The 24,104-nt window shown below is 49.9% G+C and overlaps 1 protein-coding gene across 12 annotated transcripts in view; it reads left to right on the top strand.

Annotated features, from left to right (window-relative positions):
• The first annotated feature begins 1,500 nt into the window (after positions 1–1,500).
• Positions 1,501–24,104, top strand: part of PAX6 (paired box 6) — a 42,665-nt gene continuing 20,061 nt past the window's right edge. For 2 of the 12 annotated variants that reach the window (XM_083728123.1, XM_083728114.1), the window contains exons 1-2: positions 17,349–17,718; positions 23,157–23,287. In XM_083728123.1, the coding sequence (XP_083584249.1) occupies positions 17,679–17,718; positions 23,157–23,287 (171 nt within the window). In that variant the 5' untranslated portion in view covers positions 17,349–17,678. Of the gene's footprint in view, positions 1,685–2,586; positions 2,805–2,875; positions 3,001–11,805; positions 11,917–11,997; positions 12,017–12,138; positions 12,285–16,622; positions 16,700–17,102; positions 17,158–17,345; positions 17,719–23,156; positions 23,288–24,104 lie in introns of those variants that run through there. The other 10 variants (XM_083728117.1, XM_083728119.1, XM_083728120.1 and 7 more) reach the window with 10 other exon arrangements.

The following is a 24,104-nucleotide window of genomic DNA, read 5'->3' as shown; positions in this document are numbered from 1 at the left end:
AGAACTTTGAGGCAAAGGGGACATGTTCGGTGTCGTTGTAAGAAAGGGGCCTTAAAGCAAGAAGTTGATGATTATTCTAACACCACCTTCTGGGCCAAAAAAGTGCGATGCGGCCTGGTCTCTGTGTAAAGGTTGTGTCAGCCCCTCTGAAATGAAAAGCAGCGCTATGGTCTTCTAGGTCCCATTCATTTCTGTGGGAAGGAGAGATGAGCGAGGGCGCCATTCTTCCATTGAAATAAGCGGCACTTCACTTGGGGCTTAACTTTAAAACGAACGCCCTTCGTTTTAAAAATTGTTTAGAGAAAGGTGGGGAGGGGAGAAGAGAGAGATGGAAAGGATCCGCCGGTTCTCTTTTGAATCGCGGTTGGAAGAAAACCTCCACAAAATATCAACTCACCTCTCACACCTCGGTGTTTGAGGTGTTCAGTGATTCGAAGTGAAAGTCCACGCGCAGTTTGATTTTCTCTTTCAGTTGGTTTTAATGATCGACTTTTAATAACTGGACAGCTTTACACACGTATAAAATAAAATAAAATTTAGATCCAGACCCCTCTGAAGGCAGCATTGGGTGCGAATATACAGCTTAAGCCTCGTCTTCGCCAGTGCTACAACCCAGGTAGCCATCCAAAAGTACAAATTGGATTTTCCCCCTGACTGGAGCCCTTCCATAAACAGAAACCTAGGAACCAAGTGATAAAGGTTGATTTTATTGATAACTGAGCCGTGGGCAGAGTGGGGGATTTGTGTGTGTGATCTGGAGCCTCAGGTAGAAAGACCCAGGCTTCGACTTTGGATGGTTACGGAGAGTCGGCGGCTCTGCTGCACCTGGGAGCTCTTCTCCAGAACTTCACACACACACAAAAGTCCAGGGACATCTCTGCGTCCGCCGTGCCGAAGATGCTGCGTCATAATTAAACCTGCGGATTTTCCTGTATACACAGAAGGAAAGAAAAAGGAGAAAAGATCTTCCTTTTGTGCGGGTGAAAGACCGGGGGGAAGGGAAGGGCGGTCGTAGTATGAGGATCCAAGAGGAAGACAAAGGCAAAAGAACACTCAGAATCACAAATCATCGCTGTGATGTTTTTTTTAAAGCATTATTATTATTATTATTATTATTATTATTATTATTATTATTATTATTGCAAGGGCCGTCCTCTGGACAACATTCCACAGACCACATATTATGGTAGAGTCGCTTCTGTGGATCAGCCAGCCAGGAGGACCTTGTTTGGTAGTGGGATCTGACTATAATGAAACATATTTCTTTTTCTTTTTTGGATGGATGGATAGAGGTAGGCAGGCAGGCAGGAGCGAACAAGCCAGCATGGCTGGCCCACGTCCACGTGCGCCTCGCCTCTCAGCCCCTCCAATGGTCACGGGAAGGTGAATTATCTCCCGGCCCCGGTGAGCTTCTTGTTGTCTAAAATTTCTTATGAACTCAGCTCTAACTACTGTCCGCCGTGACGTCACCGGGGCAGCCCAGCCAATGGGAGAGGCGCTGGCGCTGATATTAAGGGAAAGTTAGTGCAAAGCCAGGCACCCTCTTTTTTATTGTCGTTGACATTTAAACTGTGTGGCAGATTCTTATGTAGAAATTGGCGATCAAACCTGCCAGTTACCGACTCTCAGAGGCGCAATTGGGAACCCGCGGATCATGAGCCTATGCCTGCCCTCTCTCTAACAGGTAAACATTTGATGCTCTTTATCCAGGCGTCGGGGGGAGTTGCCGGATTCCTCCTGAAACAATTGCCGCTGCGTTTGTTTCTCCCCTTCTCTGCCTCGTCTAGATTTCTTCCTTCCTTTCTTTCCCGTTCTTTCTCTCTCTCTCTGACCTCCTCGTTTCCATTACCAAGCCCAGGATTTATTTTTTAAAAAAACAAACTCTTTATTTCCGCCCCCCTCCCATCTCTCCCTCTCTCTCAGCCTTGTGCGGAGTGTTAATTACAAGCGGCATAAAAGGGGGTCACGCTGGCTCGTGACCAACTGCCAGGTTCGACGGGGCGCGCACAGAAAGCGCAGTGCCAACAGGTGGGAGGAAGGAAGAGGGCGAGGGGCAGAGAGTTGGGCTTTGGCGTGGCTAGGCAGACGCGAGGCTTGGAGCAGCTCTGACCTCTCCCCGCTGGACAACCGAGGTGCCTTGTATGGAAAAACCCGGCCACCGGTTTGGGGATGTGTGGGGAGAGGCATGGGGTGGGTGCGCGGGGGGGGGGGTGTTGAGAGAGGAGGAAGAAGTTGGTCCTTGACCTCGCTCACGGCCTCCAGCCCTCGCGCTAGGGCGCTCCCGAAGTTCAGGCAAGGGAACGAAAGAATGTGGCTCGCATACTTGGGTAGCATTTTCAATCCCCAGACCGTGTGATTTGAGCTTTCCTTGGGAAGACCTAATAATTAACGATTTCCACTGAGGTAGAACGAAAAGGGGCTTCGGATTACGCACGCCCGGCTCGCCTTGAGCTTCTGGGCACTTCAGAAGGGACTCTGCAAGCAGAGACGTCGGGGGCGTTTGGCGCAGACGGATCCTCGGGTCCGGTGGATCTTTCGGGGTTTTGCGGAGTTTGGGGCTGGTTTTTTGTTTTTCCCTTCGCCTAGTCTGACCTGGAGTCCTGCTCCACTCTCCGGTCAGTTCACTCACGTGCCTGGTAACCACTTGCCAACTGGGGTCTGTTTGTGAACCGGCGCATATCCACACCCCTCTCTCCCGGTCCTGGATGGCTCTGCTCGCGGCGACTTCTGCGCTTAGGCGAGCCGGGAGGGGCTGTCCGTTGGGGCACCCACCAACTCTGGGGTGTCCCCACGTTTCCAGCAAGGTAATGTCTCGGCTAGATCATTGTTCCCAGACTGAAGCTGTACCAAGAAAAGACAGAGTGAGCGGGAGGGGGTAAAGAATCCTTTACTAAGGCAACCTGCGAAGCGCGCTTTTTCGCGCCCGATCCACAAACCACTTCAGCCGAAATCGATACGTCTTCCGTTGGAGTTAAAACTGACGTTCCTTTCTAAGCACAGGTAAATCGGCCCAGTAAGACTTACTCCAGAGTAAAGGAGCTTTGGGGCCTTAGCCGGAAACGTCGGTGTTTTCAAGGCAGTCCCTTAGAAATCCATAGGATTTTGTTTCCAGGTGATGTGTTTAATGCTAGGCTGTATGTAAAAGTATACTGCTAAGTATTCCTGGTCTGCATAAAATGCAGTCGGTGTATTATAAGGGGTGGAGAGAGTGAGAAGAGATTGCTGTTTTTCTGTTGCGCCTGTCATCTGTTGCCGTCAGGTTAACTGTCTCTAAAACTTTCTGCTTTGGGAACTGCTTCCTGGATCCGCGCGTTTAACTTCCTTTGAGGTTGCGGCGTGGTGATGGTTTTCTTTTCCATTAGGTTGCTCGAACGTCTGAAAAGGTGTGCGAAAATACCCTGTTTGGTGCCTGGTGGAGCCTCTCGTTGTGTTTTTGTTTTTGCTTAACTCTGGATGGTTGGTTTGTTAGTGGAAGTGAAAGCAAGGGGAATTGTAGGGTGCATTTAGGTTCAGAAACGCAACTTCAGCCGCACAATCGAAACTCCAATCTTAGGTACCCATTATTTGTAGGGAAAAGTTCTGTTTCAACCGATTGGACTTACTCGTGAGTAAACAGAGCTTGAGTTGCGCCGGGAGAAGTCCGCACCGCACTTCCTGAGAAGTAAAACTCGGTATCCTGCGCGCGCGGTTGCTTGGGAGTAAATTCAAGCAGCTGGAAATAGGAGGGCGCTTAGGATTGCAGCCCAAGGCAGGTAAATTGTGTTTTAGATTCTTCCTTGTCCTTCTCCTTCTTTGTACTTAATTAGAAAAAAGGGATTAGTAGGATAATGGCTCTCCCCTCCCTCCCTCCCTCCCTCCCTCCCTCCCTCCCTCTCTCTTTCTCTCTCTTTTCCATTCACTCTCCTGGATCAAGCTGTAAGACTTCGCCTTCCCAGCCCCTCAGCTCCTACACCAAATCCCTTAAGGTGCTTTGGCACCAAAAAAAAGGGGGGGGGAGTCCACTTTAATCTCCACCGGTAAATGGACATTCTGGGTGAGTAATAAATCAGACACCCAGCCTCGCAGGTCCTCCTCCCTAATTAGAGATGTTTATTGGAGATTGTGTTTATCCAGCTGTCACGACGAGAAAAAGCTGTGACATAATTACCTCTGACCACATAGTCTTTTATACGCATATCTCGTTGACATCCAGCACCATCGGTTCGCATTAAAAATGACAAGATCAAAATGTTGATTTTCGCAGACGGGATAATATTTCTCCACCTTTACCTTAATTGAAACTCAGCTCGAGGGGAGGGACGGGCTTGAGAGTCGGGCCAGTCCATTAAAAAAACACACAAAAAACACCCCCATTCAACTTTTCCCCTTCAGAATAATTTTTTTTTTAATTAAAATATTTTTAAATAAAAAAAATCTGAGTGAGGTGGTGTTGAGGAACATACCAAATTCTTTCCGTTCGTTTTGACTGCAAACCCACTCCAAAGTTCTTCGTTCGCAAACAGGCACGGGGGGGGGGGGGGAGAAAAGTGAGGAAGGAAAGGATGGTTTAAATTGGCATAGGCTTTTCAGGTGTTGCCTTCCACTCTCTCTCTCGAATTCCGGTGGTAAATAGAAAGGCAGCGGGGGAGACAGAGAGAAATAATGACACTGGTTTCGCTTTGAGGTGAGCCACTGCTCCTTTCTAGGCGCGCAGTGCCGGCTTGGGTCCGGCGTGGGGTTCTCGGAGGCTGCAGTTCTGAGGGTCTCGCTGCCTTTGCTGCAGTTGTTTCTCTGGCAGCGTTTGTGAAACCATCTGCGTGTTTCTGTTAGGCGGCGATGATAAGCTAAGAATTGCTCTGTAATTGAAAATATATTTTTTTGGGGGGGAGTCTGGCTTGACAAATATCAAGGGGGCGAGTCTTTTGATCCTTTCTGCCGCTGTGTTCTCTAGTCGCTAATAAAACTCGCATTGAGCTCCTTAGCGCCTTGATTAACAGGCAGATTAAGTGTTACTGGGGTTTGGAACAGCTTGTCCCAATCAATAGTGTTTAAAAAGCCCGTCAGGATGCGCTTTGCTGGCGAGTCGCCGCTCCCTTTCCCCTTTTTTTTTTTGAGAGGGGCTTTGCTGGCAAGTCCCTTCGAAAAATCTACCAGACCAAGATAAATATCAAACCTTTCCTGGATGAAGGAGGGGGAAAAACATGGATGTTTTATTTCAGAGTCCACAAATTGAGTCCTTTTCTTGTCCCCTCCCCTTCGCCTTTATTTTTTTTTAATCCTTCCACACAAAAGGTTGCGCCTTCTTGCAAAACGCCCGACGTAAAAGAGGTTAAATCGATTCCAAACTTTTTGCAGATTGCTCCTAAACTCGCCAAAGCTCCATTTAACTCAATGTCCGGCGCATTAGAGGTTTCAAGCGCTCTTTCTCCATATCCGACTCGGCATTCGGTGTCCGGAAGGCAAACGCATTGTAGTCTAACACGTCAGGGTTTGTGTATCTCTTCAGTGGGAGACTGAAGTGGACAAGAGGACTTTAAGCATTTTTCTGGGTATTAAAAAAAGGAGGTTCGCGAGCCAGATATTAATACAACAAGACGATCTAGGAGCACTGAACTGAGCGACTCCTGTTCCTAAGGAAGCTGAGAAGGGGAGAATTTTTTTATTATTATTTGTCCCTGACAAATAAATACCTACTTCTGCAATCAATGGCAGTATCGGGAGAATGAATCTAATTTAGTCACATTTCCTTGATATGTTTGCTTTCTGCGAGAAAGTAGTAGAGATGTTTGCTGTTTCTTTTAAGGGAGTGTAAGGGTTTGGGGGGTTTTTTAAATTGCAAAGGCTTATAATTTTTCAGTTGTAATTCTCTCATCTTAATATTAACTTTCCGAGTGATTTTGAATCCACTTACTGAACACCTGTGCCCTTCACACACACACACACACACACACACACACACACACACACACACACTTACAATTCAAGACAAAGATAAGTTTAATCCAAAGGCAGAGTGACTAATGCACCTGACACTGGTACAGAAGGCGAGGGAGAATTAATCATATTCTCCCCATTCCCTCCCAAAAAGAAAAGAAAAAGAAAAGATATAAACCCGAGTCCCTCGAGTTATTTCCCACCGCAGGAGTATTCCTAACTGCTCAAGACATTTCTGATCAATCCACTCTGAATCCACCAGACGCTCAGAAGAATGAGCCAGACTCTGTTGTAGTAAAAACAGGAAGTGGCACCTTCGAAATAAAGCCTAACAGACGGACCGCGGCATAAGCTTTGGTGGTGCAGATCCCTCTTCCTCAGAGGCAGGAAGTGTTATCCTCAGTTAGCACTCAGTTTACAGACAAACACGTCGTGCATCAGACTCCGTTGGCTCCCCTCCACACAGAGCTTATGCCACAATAAATCTGTTTGGCTTTCAGGTGCCACAAGACTCTTCGTTGCTGTTGCTGCCCGTCTGGTGTTCGTTCTTGCCAAATTAGAAAAGGCGCAAGCTGCCATCCTAGGTGCGCGTCTTTGGGAAGTAAATAAGCTCCCCCCCCGCCCCATCTATCCACGATGATATTTGCGAATCTACGTGGAGTGCACGTGTCTACTTAGAAATCCACTTGGGATCCGGACCCTTGCTTCTCAAGTCCTCTGGTTGCGGCGGTCCCTCCAGGTCTGGTGGGCAAGGTGCTAAGGTGCCAACCTGGTGAGCATCAAATGCACTTGATTCTCCGTTCAGCGCTTATTTTCCCTCCTGTGGTCAAGAGAAATCCCTGGAGAAAAGGGCCATTTCTTTCCCCCGCAGCCAATCTACCCTGGCGCGCTCATTCCTCATTTCTACTTCACATGCAAATCATCCCTTACCCCCCAAAAAGGACGCTTGAATTTTCCACCCCACTCGCGACCATTTCCACGGCCTCATCCCTCCTTGCTCCATCGTTTGCCTGCCACTTTAAGCAAGTTAATTCTCAAGTTCAAAGCTGCTGACAAAAAAAAAAAAGGAACAGGGCAGAGGAGTTTGGGGTTTCTCGTGTTTTATTCTGTTTTTGTTTTGTTTTGTTTACACCTGTATATACCTGGGAGAATCCAGAACGTGCTTTTTTTAAAAAAAAAACTTGTGTTGTTGTTTTAAAAACAAAACAAAACAGAGCAACCCAGAGTTAAAATGGCGCCCTTCGAGTTGTGGCTCAACTTGGCAAGGACTCCCCCCCCCCCTCTGGTCGTTGGAGAGCAGGTACTATTTCAAAGGCTCCCGGGGTTGTCGCTGGCAGCGCTCGCCCCGAGATGCTGCTTGCGAGAGCAAGCTGAGCCTGCCCTGAGCTAGGCGAAGGGCGTCCCTCCCTGGCCGACGTGCGCTCTCGCTGCACGTGAGAACCTGCTCCCCTCGCCCGGATCTCCCACGCGCGCGTCTTCTTCCATCTCGATTCTCCCAGCCGGATCCGAAGCGGGCTTCTTCCTTCCACGGCGCTTACTCCTAAGCAAGCGCGCCTGGCCCCATTTTCCCCCTCTGCCCCGCTTCCTTTACTCTACTCCAGGACTCATCCCAAGTTGTGTTTTTCTCCTCACACAATTTTTGCACTTTTCTCCCTCGCTCTTTAAAACACACACACACTCACACACTCTCACTTCGCCCTGCTCTGTCCCTCCTCCCCTTTTCTCGCCTCTCCACGTCTCCGCAGAAATCCCACTTTCTTCTCACACCCCCATTCTACACGCCTTGTCCTCTTCCTCTTCTCTTTCACACATGCACATTGTCATGCAGGCCCTTCGCTCCGCTCCTGTCTTCCTCCTCCTCCCTCCCTCCCTCCCTCCCTCTCCTCGGCCCCTCCTTCCCTTTCAACTTTTGCTTTCCTTGCTTCGGAGGCTCCCTCGCCTGCCCTCGGCCTCCCGTCTCCAACGTCCTGATAAATCAGCAGCAAAGCGAGGCACCCAATCTTTTTCTTCTTCACCTTTTGTGGCACTTTTTTTCTCTCTCCTCCCCCCTTCTTCCTTTCTTCCCAGACTTGCTTCCTCTCTCCTTCCATTCCCATCTCTGCAATGACGTCAGATTATTCACCATTTCCCTCCCCTTATTATTTCCTCCCCCCCCCCAGTTAAAAAACAAACAAAACAAAACTAGCGGGAGGGGGTGGAGAGGGAAGGGGCGCAAGGCCCACTGTGGCCTGGGGGAAATAGCAACAAGATTACGGCTTCTTTATTCTGAAGGAGCAGCATATAAGGAGGTGCTAATCCAAACGAAGGCTAATTGAATGGTTGTAAAAATGAAATTTGCCTGAAGATCTGGACGTGTCTGTCCCCCCTAAAAACAAGCTTCATGAGTTCTTCATTTTATTCTATTTCCCCCACCTTTCTACCCTGTTGTTTTGCCCTTTTTTGCGTTTCCACTTAAGGAAAGTATTAAAAAAAGTTTGTTGGACAAAAAAAGAGAAAAGATTCGTCTGATTTCCAGAGGACCAGAAGTCACGTTAAACAAAACAAAAATCCCCAGGATCTCAGGGATTATTTTTGTTATTATTCTTACTCTCTTTGCGATTTTTCTTTAAGAGGGAGAGTTTTTTCAGACAACAGGAAGAAAAGAAAAAGCTTTGCAGAGGACTAGCTTGAAGGAGCGGGGTCTTTTCAAGATACTTTGCTAAACTATCCCGCAGCGGCAACTCTATGCGGTGAAACCCGCGAGGCAAGCGAGACATTGGCTTGGTAATCTATGTTTTCTTCCCATTTTGATCTCTCTGCAAAGATCTCCTTTGGCGCACTTTGAAAAAGCCTGCGCCCGCTGAAGTCAACAGCAAAGTTCCCATGGAGTTGAATGGAGCAGGACTGCCGTGTAAGATTTAGCCATTGATAGCGGGGACTTTGCAGAAATTAGCAGGGTTCCAATGTATGGGAGACACTTCAAAAATAACAGTAGGGCAAAACGAAAGGATAATAAATTTAAACACAGAACTAAAACCGTCCAAACACTACACTACACACACACACACACACACACACACACACACACACACAGTCCTACACCTCTATCAGTAGCAGCATCCCAGCTATGAGAATTCTCAAGTTTCCTACCTACCTTTTAAGGGGAATCCTATTAGAATGTCCCCGTGTGGTTGGTTTTTTCACCCCAGCTTTCCATCATAGTTATTCGGCTCCGATTACATTGAAATAAAAAGGATATTTCCAGCAAGTGTGGAGGGGGGTGCAACTCGCCTTAGGCCTGAACTATTGTAGCTGGAGGTAAAAGATTTGTCCAACCCACCGGATCTCTTTCCTTCAGCAAACTGAAGTGGCCTGGGTTATTGATGCGGGCTGCAATGTGGGATAAAGAAACAAATCAAAAATGGGGGGGGGCAATGCCCGGGTGGGGAAAAATCTAGATCAGCAGAGGAAAGAAGAAAGGGAGAGAGAGAGAGAGAGAGAGAGAGAGAGAGAGAGAGAGAGAGAGAGAGAGAGAGAGAGGTCTTCCTGAGTGGCGTTTGCAGAAGAATGTCTCAACCCTCCCAGCTAGGCTGGGCAATTCTCTCTGACTCTTTCCCCATTTGCTGCAAAAAAGACACCAAAAACTTTGGAACCGGAGGCCTGAAAAAAAAAGAGGGGACCGAGGAGAAAGTCCTGATTTTAAATCCCAGCCTTCCTTTGCTGCAGCCTCCTCTCTTTCCCCTAAAAAAATAAAATAGAAAGCAAGACCCATAAAAGCGCAGCCCCACGCATTAGTGGTAATCAGCATCAAGGCACAAGAAGGAAGGAAAGAAGGAGTTTGGAAGAAGATGAAGAAGGAGGGAGAGAGGGAGGGGGACACACACACACACACACACAGAGAGAGAGAGAGAGAGAGAGAGAGAGAGAGAGAGAGAGAGATCCACACACATCCCAGAGAGGAATCGCCCGGTAGTCTCTTAAGAGCCCATTTTGTGCTATTAGAGGCCGCGGTAGCTTCTCTGCAGGGCTGGAGATGACAGTGCATGACGGCCTGGCAGCCCATTATCCAGCTCCTATTGAGGCGTCCTTTCACTCCCATGCAAACTCCTTGGCAGAGTCGTTTGTCTCCTCATTGTACTTTATTGAAGAATGCAATGGTTGTCAGGGCCCTCATTCAATCGCCAGCCACTTTATTGATGAGCTCTGACTTTTAGCACTTTTCACATGTCAAGAGAAGTCAAGTGTATGCGGGGCTACGACTTCATTTTATGCTTGGCGCGTTCGTGTCCCACCCACCCCCACCCGAAACCCTTCCGAAACCCTTGCCTCTTGGAATTTCTGGGGCTTTTTGCCTTCTTTCCTCCTACCCCCCCCCCACCCCGTCGCCTCCCTGCCCCCTCCCTCTCTCCTCCTTTCCCCTTCCCTCTTTGTGCAGAAGTTCATCTCCCCCACCCCTCCCCACTCCCCGCCTCCTAGACCACTCGCCATAAACGATCGGAACACCCTGAGCTCAAACTGGTGCTGCCAGTGTCACCTTAAATGCAGGCGCGGAGGGGTTGCTTTGGAGTGTACTGAGGTGTGTCTTAATACTCCGCCATTCAACAAATGAACTTGTGGTGGTGTGTGGTCAGAGAAGCAAAGTCATTTGCTTTCCTTCGGCCCCCGATTTCCCTGGCAGGAGAGAAAGAGAGGGAAGGAGGGAGGGAGGGAAAGAGAGAGAATCGCCCTGCGCACATGAATGAGCTAAATCTGGCGAGAGCAACACGCAAAACCCCCTCTCCAACACACACACACACACACACACACACACACACACACACACGCCGACCCTTGCGGTGGAGATATTTTAGCACTCCTCCCGCCTCTCTTTCTCCCCCTCCTTGGAGTGTCTGCTAGAGAGAGTTGGAGGGGGGGGGGGAGAAACACAACAGCACTTAGTCAACAAACGGCACGTGGAAGAAGTTTGGGTGTTTGGGAAAGGACTCTTCAGGCCCCTTCACGAAAGTCCTCAATACACAAAGTAAAGTGTGTATTTGCTCTGCACTTTCCAGGCAGCGGGGAGAGAGAGAGAGTTTCCTTTCTCCATCACATTTCGAGGAGAGAGAGGGAAGGGGGGGGGAGGAAAGGAGGGGGGAGAGGGAAAATACCCACACACCCAACTGTGGACTTGGCTACCTCCAGGCGATTCCAAGTTGACAAAGCGCCTGTCTCCCAAATATTTATGTCGTTACCATTTGAATGTTATTTTTTCCTTATCTCCATTGTCTGCTGGGAGCGAACTGTTTAAATGCAAATAGTTCGCCCCCTCCCTTTCTGTCTCTCCCATCCCCCCCCCCCCACACGGCCGTCCGCACAAACCTAGATCGCCTTGGAAAGAAAAGGGCAGTCCTCGTTTTTATTTTTCCGAGCGACGTTATTTATTTACTGCAGGCCCTATCTCGGAGGAAATGGGGCGAACAGAGGGGATCTCTGAGGTGGGGAAGGAGGTAAAAAATAAAAAAGTTCAGCCGGGAGACATGACTGAATCCTAACCAGGAAAACATTGTCCCTCCCCCCTCCAAAAAAAAACACGAAACCTTAGCGGAGGGTGCCTGTCCGCTCACCGCGCGTCCCGGAGCCTCGCATTTGAGCCCAAGGATGGTGGAAGAGGAACTCAGGGCAAAGAGGGCTGGAGATGGGGGGGCGGGTGTAGGGGGGGGAGAGAGAGAGGTCGGTGGAATCTAAGCGAGGAGGAGCGGGGAGCTGGGGGGGGGGGAGCAGGGGAGAGAGAGAGAGAGAGAAGCCAGTGCATTCATATTCAAACAAATGGGCCAATTGAACCAGGCAGTGCGAGTGAGCGTCCAATCGGCAGCTAGGAGGCAATGGCGTTGCTTTGCATAAAGCAATATTTTGTGTGGGAGCGAGCGGAGCATTTGCATGCGTGGAGTGATTAGTGGGTTTGAAAAGCGAGCCCTGGCTCAGCCTCATTTCCCGCTCTGGTTCAGGCGCAGGGAGGAAGTGTTTTGCTGGAAGATGATGACAGAGGTCAGGCTTTGCTAATGGGCCAGTGGGGAGCAGGGGAGGCGAGGCAGAGACCAGGCGCACACATACATTAATACACTTGAACCATCACCAATCAGCATAGGTGTGCTCTGTCTCTCCCTCTCTCCCTCCCTCTCTCCCCCCTACTTCGCTCACATCCTCTTTCTTTCTCCCTCTCCAGTCAGTGACAGCCCATTTTATTGTCAATCTCTGTCTCCTTCCCAGGAACTCAAGATCACACAACCAGCAGCTTCAGTGGAGAAAAACTCTTTTACTGGCAACCCTTTTTAAGGCACCATCATTTCAAATCAGGGGCGCTTTTTAAAACTATTGACAGGAGCTTTGACAACAAGACAGGATGCCTCAGAAAGGTGAGTCTGCTCGTTTCTTCTCCTCGCTTCAGTTCATTTTAATATTTAGACAGGTCTCTCCCTCTCCCCCCCCCCCTTCTCTCTCTCTCTCTCTCCCCCCCCCCCGGTTTCGCTCACATACACACCATTTCTTACATTCCGGGAAAGGATCTTAAGCGAGATGCCAGTCTCAAAGGCTTCCAAACTTTGTCCTTTTCGCTCCAGCCTTCTTTCTCCTCCTCTTCTTTTTCCTCCTCTTCCTCCTTCATGGACCGACCCCCGCCCCTGTTTTCTGGGAAAACATCTCTCTCTCTCTCTCTCTCTCTCTCTCTCTCTGGATAGCAACAGCAGCAGACTCGCCCGGCCTTTCTGCTAGACAGAGCCCCACGAAAGGCTTGCTGCGTTTGGCACAGCGCGATAGGGACGGCCAAAGCTGTAGGGATCATCTGAGCGCGCGCACACACACGAGAATGCATCACACCTGGTTCCTATGAGGGGCATTTGTTGTTGCGGTCGTTGTGAAGGAGGCGTTATGGACCACACGGCGTTGCTTGGCCCTTGCTTTCTTGGGAAGCTGGGTCCATCCAAGCTCAGCGTCTTTATTCCCTGCTTCTTTTCCCTGGTTGCTTTGTATCTCCGTCAAGCTGAAGCTGTGTGTGCTTATGCGTGTGTGTTGACGAGGGACTTTCGTTTAGGCAACTCTCGCTTCTCCCTTTATTTATGTCTATATATCTCTTTTCCTCCTCAAACTAACCGGCCTTAAGGAAATGGGGAAGAGAGAGACACGCGGGAGGGGGGGGGGGGGACACGACGACACACAGAGTCACATTCTAGGCCAAGTCAGGTCTCAGTTGTTGTATCCGGGAAGGTCTGAGCGGAGCTGAAGGACTGTCACTCTCAATCAAGCAGCCGCGAGATCTCCCCAAACTTGCCCACGACGAGACTGGGAATGAGCAGAACTTTCTAACTTGATCACTACCTGGCTCGAAGTACAAACTGTTTAAACAAAAACAGCCACAAAAACAACAACATTTTTCTCTCTGCGCTGTTTGCCACCCCCACCCCCCCTACAGCACTTCACTCAAATCTCCGAGATCGTTTAAGTCTCCTGAGTTTTGCGCTCCAAAGAATCTGCGATCAATAGCTCCCCCCACCCCATTCTCCACAAGTTTCCAGGCTAGAGAATGTTGTCTGCTTCCTTTTCAAGTAGCAAATGGGTTTTTTGTTGCTGTTGCTGTTGTTTTGGTTTGATTTTGGATTTTCGAAATCTCATTTCCTTGTTGGGTGGATGTTGTGAAGTTTCGCCCAGACTCACGGAAAATGCAGGGCAACCCGCAAAAAAGTTCATTTCCCCACCTCCTCTCTTCTTCAGAGTTTCCACCTCTACCGCCATACATTGAGGCTGAGATTTTACGCACACTTTAATGTGAGAATAAACGTCACTGAAACAATAAAGCATTTCTGAGTGAACGTGCATAGGCAAGGGCTGCCCAAGTGCAAGAATAAACTTCTGTCTGTTTTCTTTAACTCTATTTAAACTAATCTAACTGTGGGGAGGGAATAATAAACCACTGGCGTCTTCAAATCAGGGGTTTAAAATACATGGGGAGAAACTCCTGATGCGACCAGGCTTACAAGTAAACTTTTCAGGCCCAGTCGAGAGCACCGAGCAGTTCCTTCCAGAAAGTGAAGCCATTCATTATGGCTGGAGGCTGAGCGTCTTTATAGGCCTAAAATAATAATTGTGGTCTTTGGCAATAAATTTTTATAGCCGGTGACCTTTAGCAAACGTCTCCACACCAATGGATTAGCGTTTATCTTTTGCTTATTCGGCCCGGGATTGTAAACGTTTGTCATCTTAATAGCTAATTATGTTTGCAGCGGAGGGGAGGATCAAATCTCAAAGACGATCAGATTAGATCCAGATTTGGAGATTTAAATAGGAATTTGCAGATTAGGCCTAGCCGGGACCAGGGAGGCGTTGCGTTTCGCTTAGGGTTTGTAATCTCACCGGGAAATTCGATCGAGGCTGCTCTCTGCCTACCTGCATCTCTTTGTGAATAATTTCATTTTTAAAATTCAGTAAAAAGGAGCTACTTTCTGGCAAAGGGAGAAACTCCACCATTATTGCGCTTCCGGGTGGGGGAAGGGAGGAAGGGTCGGTTTTGCTGGTGGTTGTAGGGCTCAGTCCACCTTGTAATTAAAATAGCCCAAAAGCCCAAATCTTTCTCTCTCTCTCTTTTATCTCTTCACTCCCCCCTACTCCAATTTTGCTGTCTCGGATTCATCAGAATAACGCCTCGGTTTGTTTGTTGGTGCCTGAAACCAGCTAGCCGTCTTTGTTTGTTAACACCCATAAGTGCCAAAGTGAGTTCTTAAAATGCATTTCGCCAGTTGGTATAGCTGGGAAGTGTTCACAATAACAGTCCCCCGCGCCTGGGCGAAAAAGGCTCTCTCTCTCTCTCTAGTTGCTTCTCACGCTTCGGCGTCTTTCTGTCTTGGAGCGGTTGTCCTGCGTGCAAGCGTGTGTCCCGGCAGACGTGTTTGGTGTGTTAAAGGGGCGCCTTCTGGAAACTCTGGGCGACTGGAGGCACCGGCTTTTTCCGGAGAAGGGTCCAGGGCGCTTGGCTCGGCTGCTAATCAGGTGCCTCTCCAAAGCGGAGTAAATATTTACCACCGCGCGCCTCATTCACGCTGCGAGAGGAGTCCTTGTTCCGTGTTGATTTTCTTTTCCCCCTTTTAATGGAACGTAGATGGCTTTGGGGGAAAAAGCACTTTAAAAAATCATACCGGAGTCGTTTTGGACCCGGAAGAAGATGCCTCTTTTTCTAGGTAGAAAGAATAAAATTAATATTCATTATAGCCTGGAAAGAGAAGAGATTTTTTAAAGCTTCCAAAAAAATAAAAATAAAGGGGGGAGGTTTGGGGGGCGAATAAAATGAAGGCTGCCACTATTTCATTATTTTACCTCCTCTCTCTCTCTCTCTCTCTCTCTCTCTCTCTCTGTCTTCTCCCCCCTCTTTTTTTTAAAGCAAAACCTCTTGAATAGGTTCTTTATTGTAATTGTCTCACCCCAATTGAGCACCCCACTGCGCTGTTGTATCTTTTTACAACCCCTAACAACTCACACCAGTAACATAATTACCTCCAGATATTTATAACGAGAAATTACTTTTCTATTTTCCCCCTGCTAGGCTGGGAACCTAAAAAGAAAGCGCTGGGACCCAATAAATAAATACATGAAACACAGAACATCAAGAACTGCAGAACTTCTTTTGTTGTTGCATTATTCCTCGTCTTATTCCTCAAAAGGCCGGTTTAAAAACAAAAACAACCCAAGGCAGGGCTTGGGGCTGGCCAGGCTGCGTGGGTCAAGGCGGGCCCTACAGAAGGGAGCAGGAAGGCCGCTGTGTGCCCCCCCTCGCACCCGCTCCTTTGTAAGTTGGAGGGTCGTTGGGAACGCGGAGTTGGGAGGCTGCGCCGCGGCCCGTTCCGGAGGAGGCTGCCTGGCTGGGGTCTTGCGCTCGGCGTTTGGGTAGGGGAGTAAAATGGAGGCCATTGTTCGCCTTCTGGAGGCTTTGTATTCCCAGCCCTCACCCCCTCCTGGCCTTACTTTTTAAAGCACTGAGGCGAGGTAGACAGCGTGTGTCACAGTACAGTGAAAAAGGGGAAGATCTAAAGACCAAAAAAGAAGTTAATCACAATAAGTGGATTTCTCTCTCTCTCCCCCACCACCTCCCCACTTCTCTCTCCCTCTTCGGGTTTTGTTTTTTTCAGGATGGTTAGTAGTGCCCCGAAAAGAATCACCAGAGTGAAGTAGCTCCCAAACATGTGTGGTTTAAAAAGGGAAAGAAGTGCCCCCAGCACACCCACCCACGCCCCATGCAAGAGAGCAGGATTTGCCCATAAGCAACCTGGAGAGGTTGCAGCGGGGGTAGGGGGACCCAGGGAGCGAAAGTGCCCACAAACTCTGCTGGCCACCTCTTTTCAGAGAAAGAGTCCTTTGGCCCCAAAGTGCAGCGCGAGGACGCCGCGCCGGCTCCCTTCAGCGAATCCAAGCCCAACTAAAGTCGAGGTCCTGTTTGTAAATACGGACACAAAAGGTGTCACAGATCAGAACTCCTTCCTATGGGCAGGAGGCGCTTCAGTAAGGCGTGCTGGAAAAAACTTCGGCATCTTTTCCTCTCTCTCTCTTTCTCTCTCTCTCTCTTGCTGAATCTTTTGAACTGCCTTTCTCTTCCCACCCCCACCTCCAAATGCGAGGCGGCTATGACTGGGGTGGGTGGCGGGGAGGAGGTTAGGGAACGCAAATTTAAAAGTGCTTAATATACTTTTAATATACTTTTCCCCTCATCCTAGCGGGAAGAATTTAACAAGCGCTACGCAGATGTGTGAGTCGTTAAATTGCCAGAGAGGAGAGTCCGCTCATAAATCAGGCAAGTTGGAAGCACCTTCTACTTTCCCCGTCCCGTCCCCCCACCCCCCATCACTAGAAGACTTCTCACACTCCGACCCATTTTCCTTGGTACATCACGAGCCCTCACTTGCCACAGCCAGTTTGCCGAGGAGAAGGCCACGGCTGGTTTATGTTTATTTATTTATTTATTTTTTAAAAATAACTAGACTTGCTAGGTTGAAACGTTTCCAGGTTTGTTATATAGGCTCTGGGGCTGGGAGGGTTTTCGCATGATATATATAAATATATATATATAATATTTGACATCATTTGGGAGGCCAGCAGAAAGCAACGAGGCCTTGGAGACCTGGGCACTCAGTGCAGCGCAACTACCTGCCCGCGAGCTTCCCTCCCCTGATTAAAGCCTGTTTTATTACTCATAGAATCTTATCCGCGAGCCACGTGGGATCTTGCTCCATCAATCCACCATGCAGAACAGTAAGTGACTCTCCCTCTTATTTCACGACTCTGCCGGCTTGAGGATGTCGGTGTATTATTGGGGTGGGTAGTGTTTGTGTGTGCTGGGCGGGGGTGGGGTGGGGTGGGGGTAGAGAGGCGGGCGAAGGTATAGAATTTCACATTTTCAAAATACTAATCATAGCAGAAGTGGCTCCTTCTGGAAAAGGGGGGTTATGAAGCTTAGGAGAGTTACAACACCCGGCGCTTGGTGGCTGCCATTTGAGTCCTTCGCCTAAGAGAGATGCAGCTGGTAGTTCTTGCAACAGGAGACCGGGCAGCGACGCGCTCCTTTTCCCGAATGGAGATTTGCGAGGCCGTGATCCGAAGCACCCTTACTTGGGGAGGGGATGTAAGTGCCCTTCTCGTTTCCACGGGACTTACTTCCAAGTAACTGTGCTTGGGAAGATGGAGGCGTGAGCGAGCTGCTTTGCGGATGGCGCGTCTGGAGCGATTGGCCACCCATTGAGTGTGGAATTGACCACTCCAGAATCCCACTGCTCATGGATCGGATCTGCAGCCACTGGAGTAAATCAGCTCTTTGTGAGTGGGGATTTTTTTTGGGGGGGGGAGGGTGTCGATGTAAGGAAAGTCCTGTGAATGGGAAGGAAAGACATGATCGGATCATTTTCTTTGGTCTTCTTTTGGTTGGACTCTCCTCACAAAATCTCGCGGTGATGGAATCTCGATGACCTAAATGTCTGGCGCAGGGAAGCTTGTGTAGATTTGAAAATTCTTGGGGCGAAAAAGGTAGATGGATTTAAATGGATTTGTAACCCAGGACGAGAGATCTACTGGGTTGCGCGAGAGGTGACAATAAGGGGGCAGTTTGTTGTGGTGCAGTTGAAATAAATCTGAGTGGCCGCGGGAAAGTCCGTCGAGAATGCAACTCGATTTAATGCTCCCGTGAGAAAGCGCAACTTTTCTGGAAGCCAGTCTCATTAAAAATCGATCTGGTTTCTGCAAGTGTGTTTAGGATTGCAGTGATGGGTGCTTATAGATCTATCCTGTTAGATTTGTAGAGGCTGGCAAAGCGGAAAGGTTGGGAGAGCCCCCCAATGGCTTCACAGTTTGGATGTGTTGACATAATAAACTCCAGCGCCGTCCAGGAGGCAGGGCAAGCGAGGGTCACCGAACCCGGATTCAGAGGACAGTCGCGTCTGTCTGTGGTTGTTTCATTGCAATCAGTTCCAACGGGTTTCGAAGCCAAGGCGACCTCGAACAGGAATTAACTGCCTCGATCGGATTTTTTTTTTTTAATAAACCAGAACTTCCCTTGATTGCACACAATCAATCGTCCGCCAAGCAAGTTGCAAACGCGCAAGAAGTTCCCACGTCACTAACCGTGTTCTGTGTTCTTCTGGCTGGAGGAATGTGGGGATTTGCAAAAAAAAAAAAGGGGGGGGCGAATGTCAAAGCGATCGAGACTGAAGGCCTTTGCTGAGAAAATGTTAGTCACTTGTGGTGGTCTGGGGCCGGGGGGTCGGGCTGGGAAGGGAACCCTGGAGCTGAACCCACCAGACTTAGTGAAAACTCAGGAAGATGAGAGATTATGTCCCTTTCAATCGTCTTCCAGACCAGCTTGGCAGCAGCTGCTTAACGGCTTCCTGATAAAGTTGTGCGCTTGGATGTCAAATTAATAGAATCCAATAGGATTGACTTCCGAGAGGACTTGGTTTGGCTAGGCTGCGTGTGAGGGACGCCCTACATAGGCCTGTCTTGCTATCCTCTCCCCACTCCCGTGAGGGAATCCCCAGTGACAGCGGCTTCTCACAAAGCGCCCTTATTTGGACGTAGATTCCTCTAGAAGCCAAGGGACCGGGCGCAATCCCGCCACACCCCCAGCCCTCTTTGTGTTTGTGGGGAGCCCGATGGTACCCACAGTGGATCAGCCCACTGGGATAAGGTGTCAGTTGCGTAGAACTCGCAAACAAAGCAGTCCTTCTCAGAGGGCCTTGTCTGGATTTCCAAGCGAAGTCTCGCAAGGTTGCGGCAGTTTGACCCGCACTCTGGACCGGCAACTCCGCTGATTTTCAGCGTGTTGGTGGAAAGGAAATCTGTGACACTTCCTGATAAATATATTTAGCGCGCTGGCCGAGCAGATCAGCCGCCTTCCCGCGGACTTTGATTGGGAAATTAAGTCCCGTCGACTTTCCTGGGTGTAGGGAGGTCGGATGGGCTAAGGGACAATCCAGCAGTCACAAGGGATGCACTTTTAAGTTCTCAGGAGTCCACCAGAGAGTTGCAGCACCTGCTTAAATTTCTCCTGCTGGGGCCAAGGGAGACTTAAAAGTGCATAGCTTTGGATGGATGGAATAGGGCCTGGTTGCCCAGAAAATGCCCCTTCCGTGAGATAATGTTGAGCTCCTTAGCGAGTTGCTGTCATGTTTAAAGATGCTGCCTTAGAAGTCAAAAGCCGGCCAAGTATTTCTTCCTAAAGCGAAGGTACTTCAGAGTTTAGTTGACTCGGCCTGGGCTATAATTCTGGCCTTTCGTGCAGGATCCAGGATTATCAGGATTTCTTTAGCTGCCACTCTCTTCACTTGGGAGTTGGCCCTACTGAACTCTGGCAGGACTTTCTTCCGAGTAAGCGGGGCCGGGTCTTCATGGCGGCGGCCCTTCTTCGTCTCCCTTTGGCCGCCAGTCGCGTTGAAATCCTTGGCGGGGATTCCCTAGCCAAAGGCGGTTCGCTGTGGAGCTGCTGGCGTCGGCTTTCCGAGGCCCCCCTCGATTTCCTCCTAGAAAGGGCTTGGGGGTCTTTGCAGGAAGGTCTCAGCTCCTGGACTGTGGGAGAAGGGCGTGGGGTGGACGCATTTCTAAGCATACAAACCGGATTGTGGGGATCGAGCGCGCCTTTAAATTGCCCTGTGTGTTGGGATTCTTTCGGGCGATTCCCCGTGGCGGACCGTGGCAGCGTGATGATGAACTTTTCCGGCGGGAAGGCCTGTATTTATTCTGTTGCTTCCTTCGCCTGGGATCTCTCTTAAACCGACGGCTTGCTAAGCCTTAGCGCTGATCAGAAAGAGACGCGGCCAGGGTGGAGCAGGGAGAAAAGCATGGAGGCCGAGCTCTCCTCTCTCCTAGCCTGGGCCCTTGGCCTTGAGGCACAGCTCATCCCAAAGTGTTCCTCGGAGGGCCAGAAGATGCCTCGATGCCGGCCCTTGGCGCTCGCTTTTTCTTCCCCCTCCCCTTCAGCCCGTGCAGGAGTGGAGCGAGGAGATCCCGTCCGGGTGAAGCCCGGGTTTTGCGCAAAGGTCGCCGCCGGCTCTGCAGGCTTTGTGCGAACAACTCCTGGGTGTATGTGGTGCCGGGGCTCCAAATTGACACCATATGCTTTCCTATTAGAAGCCTAGCCCCAGAAAGGCGAGGCGCTTAATCGCTGCCACTGGGCTCGAACTGCCTCCCCTCTCCAGGGAAATTAAGGCATTGATTAAGGCTTAACCTTTTTACGCGCAACTTGGGAGTTTGGCATTCCTCGTTGGGCCGCGCGCAGAGATACATTTCTGGCGGGGCTGCGGGCAAAGGGCCTCCTGTCCACAGCCCCATGCGTGTGTGGGAGTGAAAGAGGGAGAGGGAGATCTGGCTCCGTGGATCCCCAGGCCCCAAGGAAACATCACAGCCACGGGATTGGGAGTCCCATTGGTTTCCGTGAGAGAGAATGAAGCACGTGCTCATCTCTCTGAAACACCCCCCCGCCCCACCACCCCTCTGAGAAACAACTGGTCTCTGATAAGGGCTTGCCGAGGCTGGATCGGGTCCCTGAGAGACTGGAGAAGAGAGCAACCCAGATTCCACAACAATCCAGGGCAATGGAGAGGGAGGGTGAAGGTAAGGGGAAGAAACAGGGAGTTGAGTGGGGTGGGGAAGGGGAATGTATCCAGAACCACCTAACCTAGGAGTGGTGATTGGGAGGATTAAAAAGGGGGCATTTGACGCCCCACCTCCCCGACCCGGGGATGGAAGCTCCCTCCCCTTCTTCACATAGTTGGGGGGTGGGGAGAGAGATGAGCAGGTCCATCCGAGAGGCAGAGAGAGAAAAAGAGGATCTGTGCCTTGTGCCCCCCCCCCTATATTTCTTAAACCGCACACGTTGGTCGGTTCTCTAGTGGCTTTTACGCTCCTGCCACTCTCTCTCTTTCCCCCCGCACCCCTCCCCTCCTCCTTCACCCTCCCTTCCCTCCATCGCTCTCCAAACCGCATGTCACTTCGGATCTATCGAGGAGGCAGCGCGCCCCCTCGGTTGTGTCCGCACTGGCCCCGTGGCTACCTTAAAAAGTCGCTTCCCCTCGAAGGGGAAACGAGTAGAGTTCAATCTCGTCGGAGTGATACCCAAATCCGGACAGAAAGGGTCGTTTTTATCATGCTCCTGTTTGTCGTGACGATGCAATTTTCAAAAGCGGAGCACTGTCATAAAGTGACACGTCTGCCACAAGTGCTCCAACTGATCTTTTCAATTAGCCTTCCATGCATGATCCGGGGCGACTTCCGCCTATTTCCAGAAATTAAGCTCAAACTTGACGTGCAGCTAGTTTTATTTTAAAGACAAATGTCAGAGAGACTCATCATATTTTCCCCCTCTTCTATATTTGGAGCTTATTTATTGCTAAGAAGCCGAGGCTCCTGGAGTCAATTTAGCAGGAGGCTCCAAAGAGAGGAGGAGAGCAGAACAGAGAGAGACACACAGAGAGGGAGAGAGAGAGCGAGCCCAGACCTTCTCCAGGGAGCCTTTTGCCTCCAAAGCCTCAAGCTGCAGGTTGGGGAATTATTTTCGAACCATTTTTTTTTTTAAGAAATCCATTCGCGCTGCTTTTGGCCAAGTGAGCTGTAGCTAGGAGGATGCTTAGGGACTGTCGCAAAGCTCAGAACAGACCCCTCCGATTTATTTTCCTTTTAAAATAATAGCAACAATTCCCTTTCCCCTCGCCTTCTTTTCCAGACGAGGAATTTGGGGTGTGGGGATCTTGGTGGCATTTAGGGGGCTAAGAGAGACGGAGGGCAGGAGGCGCCTGTTTTTGGCTTAGCCAGTTTCTGATCCAGGCAGGTTTTGTGTTTTTTGTGGTGGGGCGGGCGGGCGAGGTGGACTTTCTGTGGATGGGCTCCAGGCTGCGTTGGGTCCACGCGCTGCTGGGTCTCGAAAGGCATCTTCCACCTCCCGCCGCCCCATGGAAGAGAGAGGGGACGGTTTTTCCTTCACCCCACCCCCAGCCACCCCCTTTCCCCCACAGTCGGCTGTGTGCCCTTCACTCGCCGGCTGGTGCCAAGGCTGCTGAAAGGATGTCTCTGAGTGAAAGTGTGTAACCAAATGTTGCTCTTCTGGGCTTGAGAGGCAGAGCTGGGACCGTGAATGGAGCCATAGAGAGGAGTCAGCGTCGAGCTTAGAAGGGGGGATGGCGGAGGATTTGGGGGGGGGGGAGGAAGGGAAGGAGACCAGTTCAAAGGGGAGAAAGTCTTTGTGGTGGTGGAATTTTACTTTGATGATCATATGTATATCTATATCTATCATCTATCTATCATCTATCTATTTATCTACCTATCTATCTATGAATGACTTTCCTGTATAGAACGTGCTTTGCAACTGGTAAAATACATGGTTGTTGGAGTATCGGTGGCTACCTGGCTGCAGTGATTTTGCCTAAGGAGGTGTGTGCATCTTTTGTGTGTGTGTGTGTACAGTCTTCATACCTGAGATCCACAGCCATAGGTCTGGCTCGCCTGTGCCCGCGCTAAGTGGGGCTTTTCTCTTTGCCAACTCCAAAGCAGAACCAGAGAAGCTCCTGATTTGGGTTGTTTGGTTGTTGATCTCGCTGTTCCCCACCGACCCCCGCCATCCCGACCCCTTTCCCCTCCTCCCCCCCCTCTCTGTCTCAGCAGCAGCAGCAACCTGACCGGGGAGGAGGGAGCTGGGGCGCCCCAGGTCGTCCTTCTCCAGCTCAGGTAGCCGAGGCTTCCATTGTCCTTGTTTTCCTCCCCCCACCACGCAGGTCACAGCGGCGTCAACCAGCTCGGCGGCGTGTTTGTCAACGGTCGGCCGCTGCCAGATTCAACCCGACAGAAAATCGTGGAACTCGCCCACAGCGGGGCTCGGCCGTGTGACATCTCCCGAATCCTGCAGGTGAAAATGCGCCTCGCCTTCCCAGCTCCAGCAACCCTACGCCAGCCTGGCTTGGGGAAGGAAGGAACAAACCAAAGCAAAACAAGACAAAAAAAAAAAAAAAAACCGGACACAGCCTATCCTGGGGGTGGGTGGGCGAGGGAAGGGTATTATTCTGTAGCTGCAACCTTCCCTCTCCAGCCTATTTGGGGCAGGGGGAGGGGCAGAGAGAAGGATTCTTTAAAAAATTAAATGGCCATCAATCTGCTTCTCAAAACCACGGGGATAGAGCTATCTATTTTTTCCTTAAGTCAATGGCTGCTTGACAACCGGATATGCCTTATTTCCATATGTACGCCTGTATTCTATTGGCGAATATTAGTTGGCTGGAGTGACCTGACCGATGCAATGCGCCCGATCCTAAGGACGCTTCTTTGGAAGGCAGAGCCCCCCGATTGGTTAAGGGACTTCTTTCCAAGCAAGCGTGTGCAAGTCAGGGGGGTGTTAAACTGTCCGCTTCCCCCTCCATGTAACTGAAAGTTTCTGCATGCAAATTTATGTATGTATATATATGTATATGTGAATAAGCAATAAGCAACGCTGGTTGCTTTTGAAATTGCTGCCTGTTTATCCCTAGAAGCTCATGAGAAAACGATTTGGCCGGGGATTTGGCTTAGGGATACAGTATCATTCCCGTTTTATAATCCACCCACACCTTCCCGATCCTTCCCTCTTCCCGAAATCTGAGTATTTTGGAAACTGAGCTGATGATGTCTATATTAACATTACTTCCAATATCTGACATTTTTCTCCAGTTTTTATCCCCCTCCCCCCTTCA

The sequence above is a fragment of the Podarcis gaigeae genome (genome assembly GCF_964106915.1).
Source record: "Podarcis gaigeae genome assembly, chromosome: 1".
NCBI lineage: Eukaryota > Metazoa > Chordata > Lepidosauria > Squamata > Lacertidae > Podarcis > Podarcis gaigeae.
The sequence above is the reverse complement of the archived record's forward strand: the minus strand, read 5'-3'. Positions and strand labels throughout refer to the sequence as shown.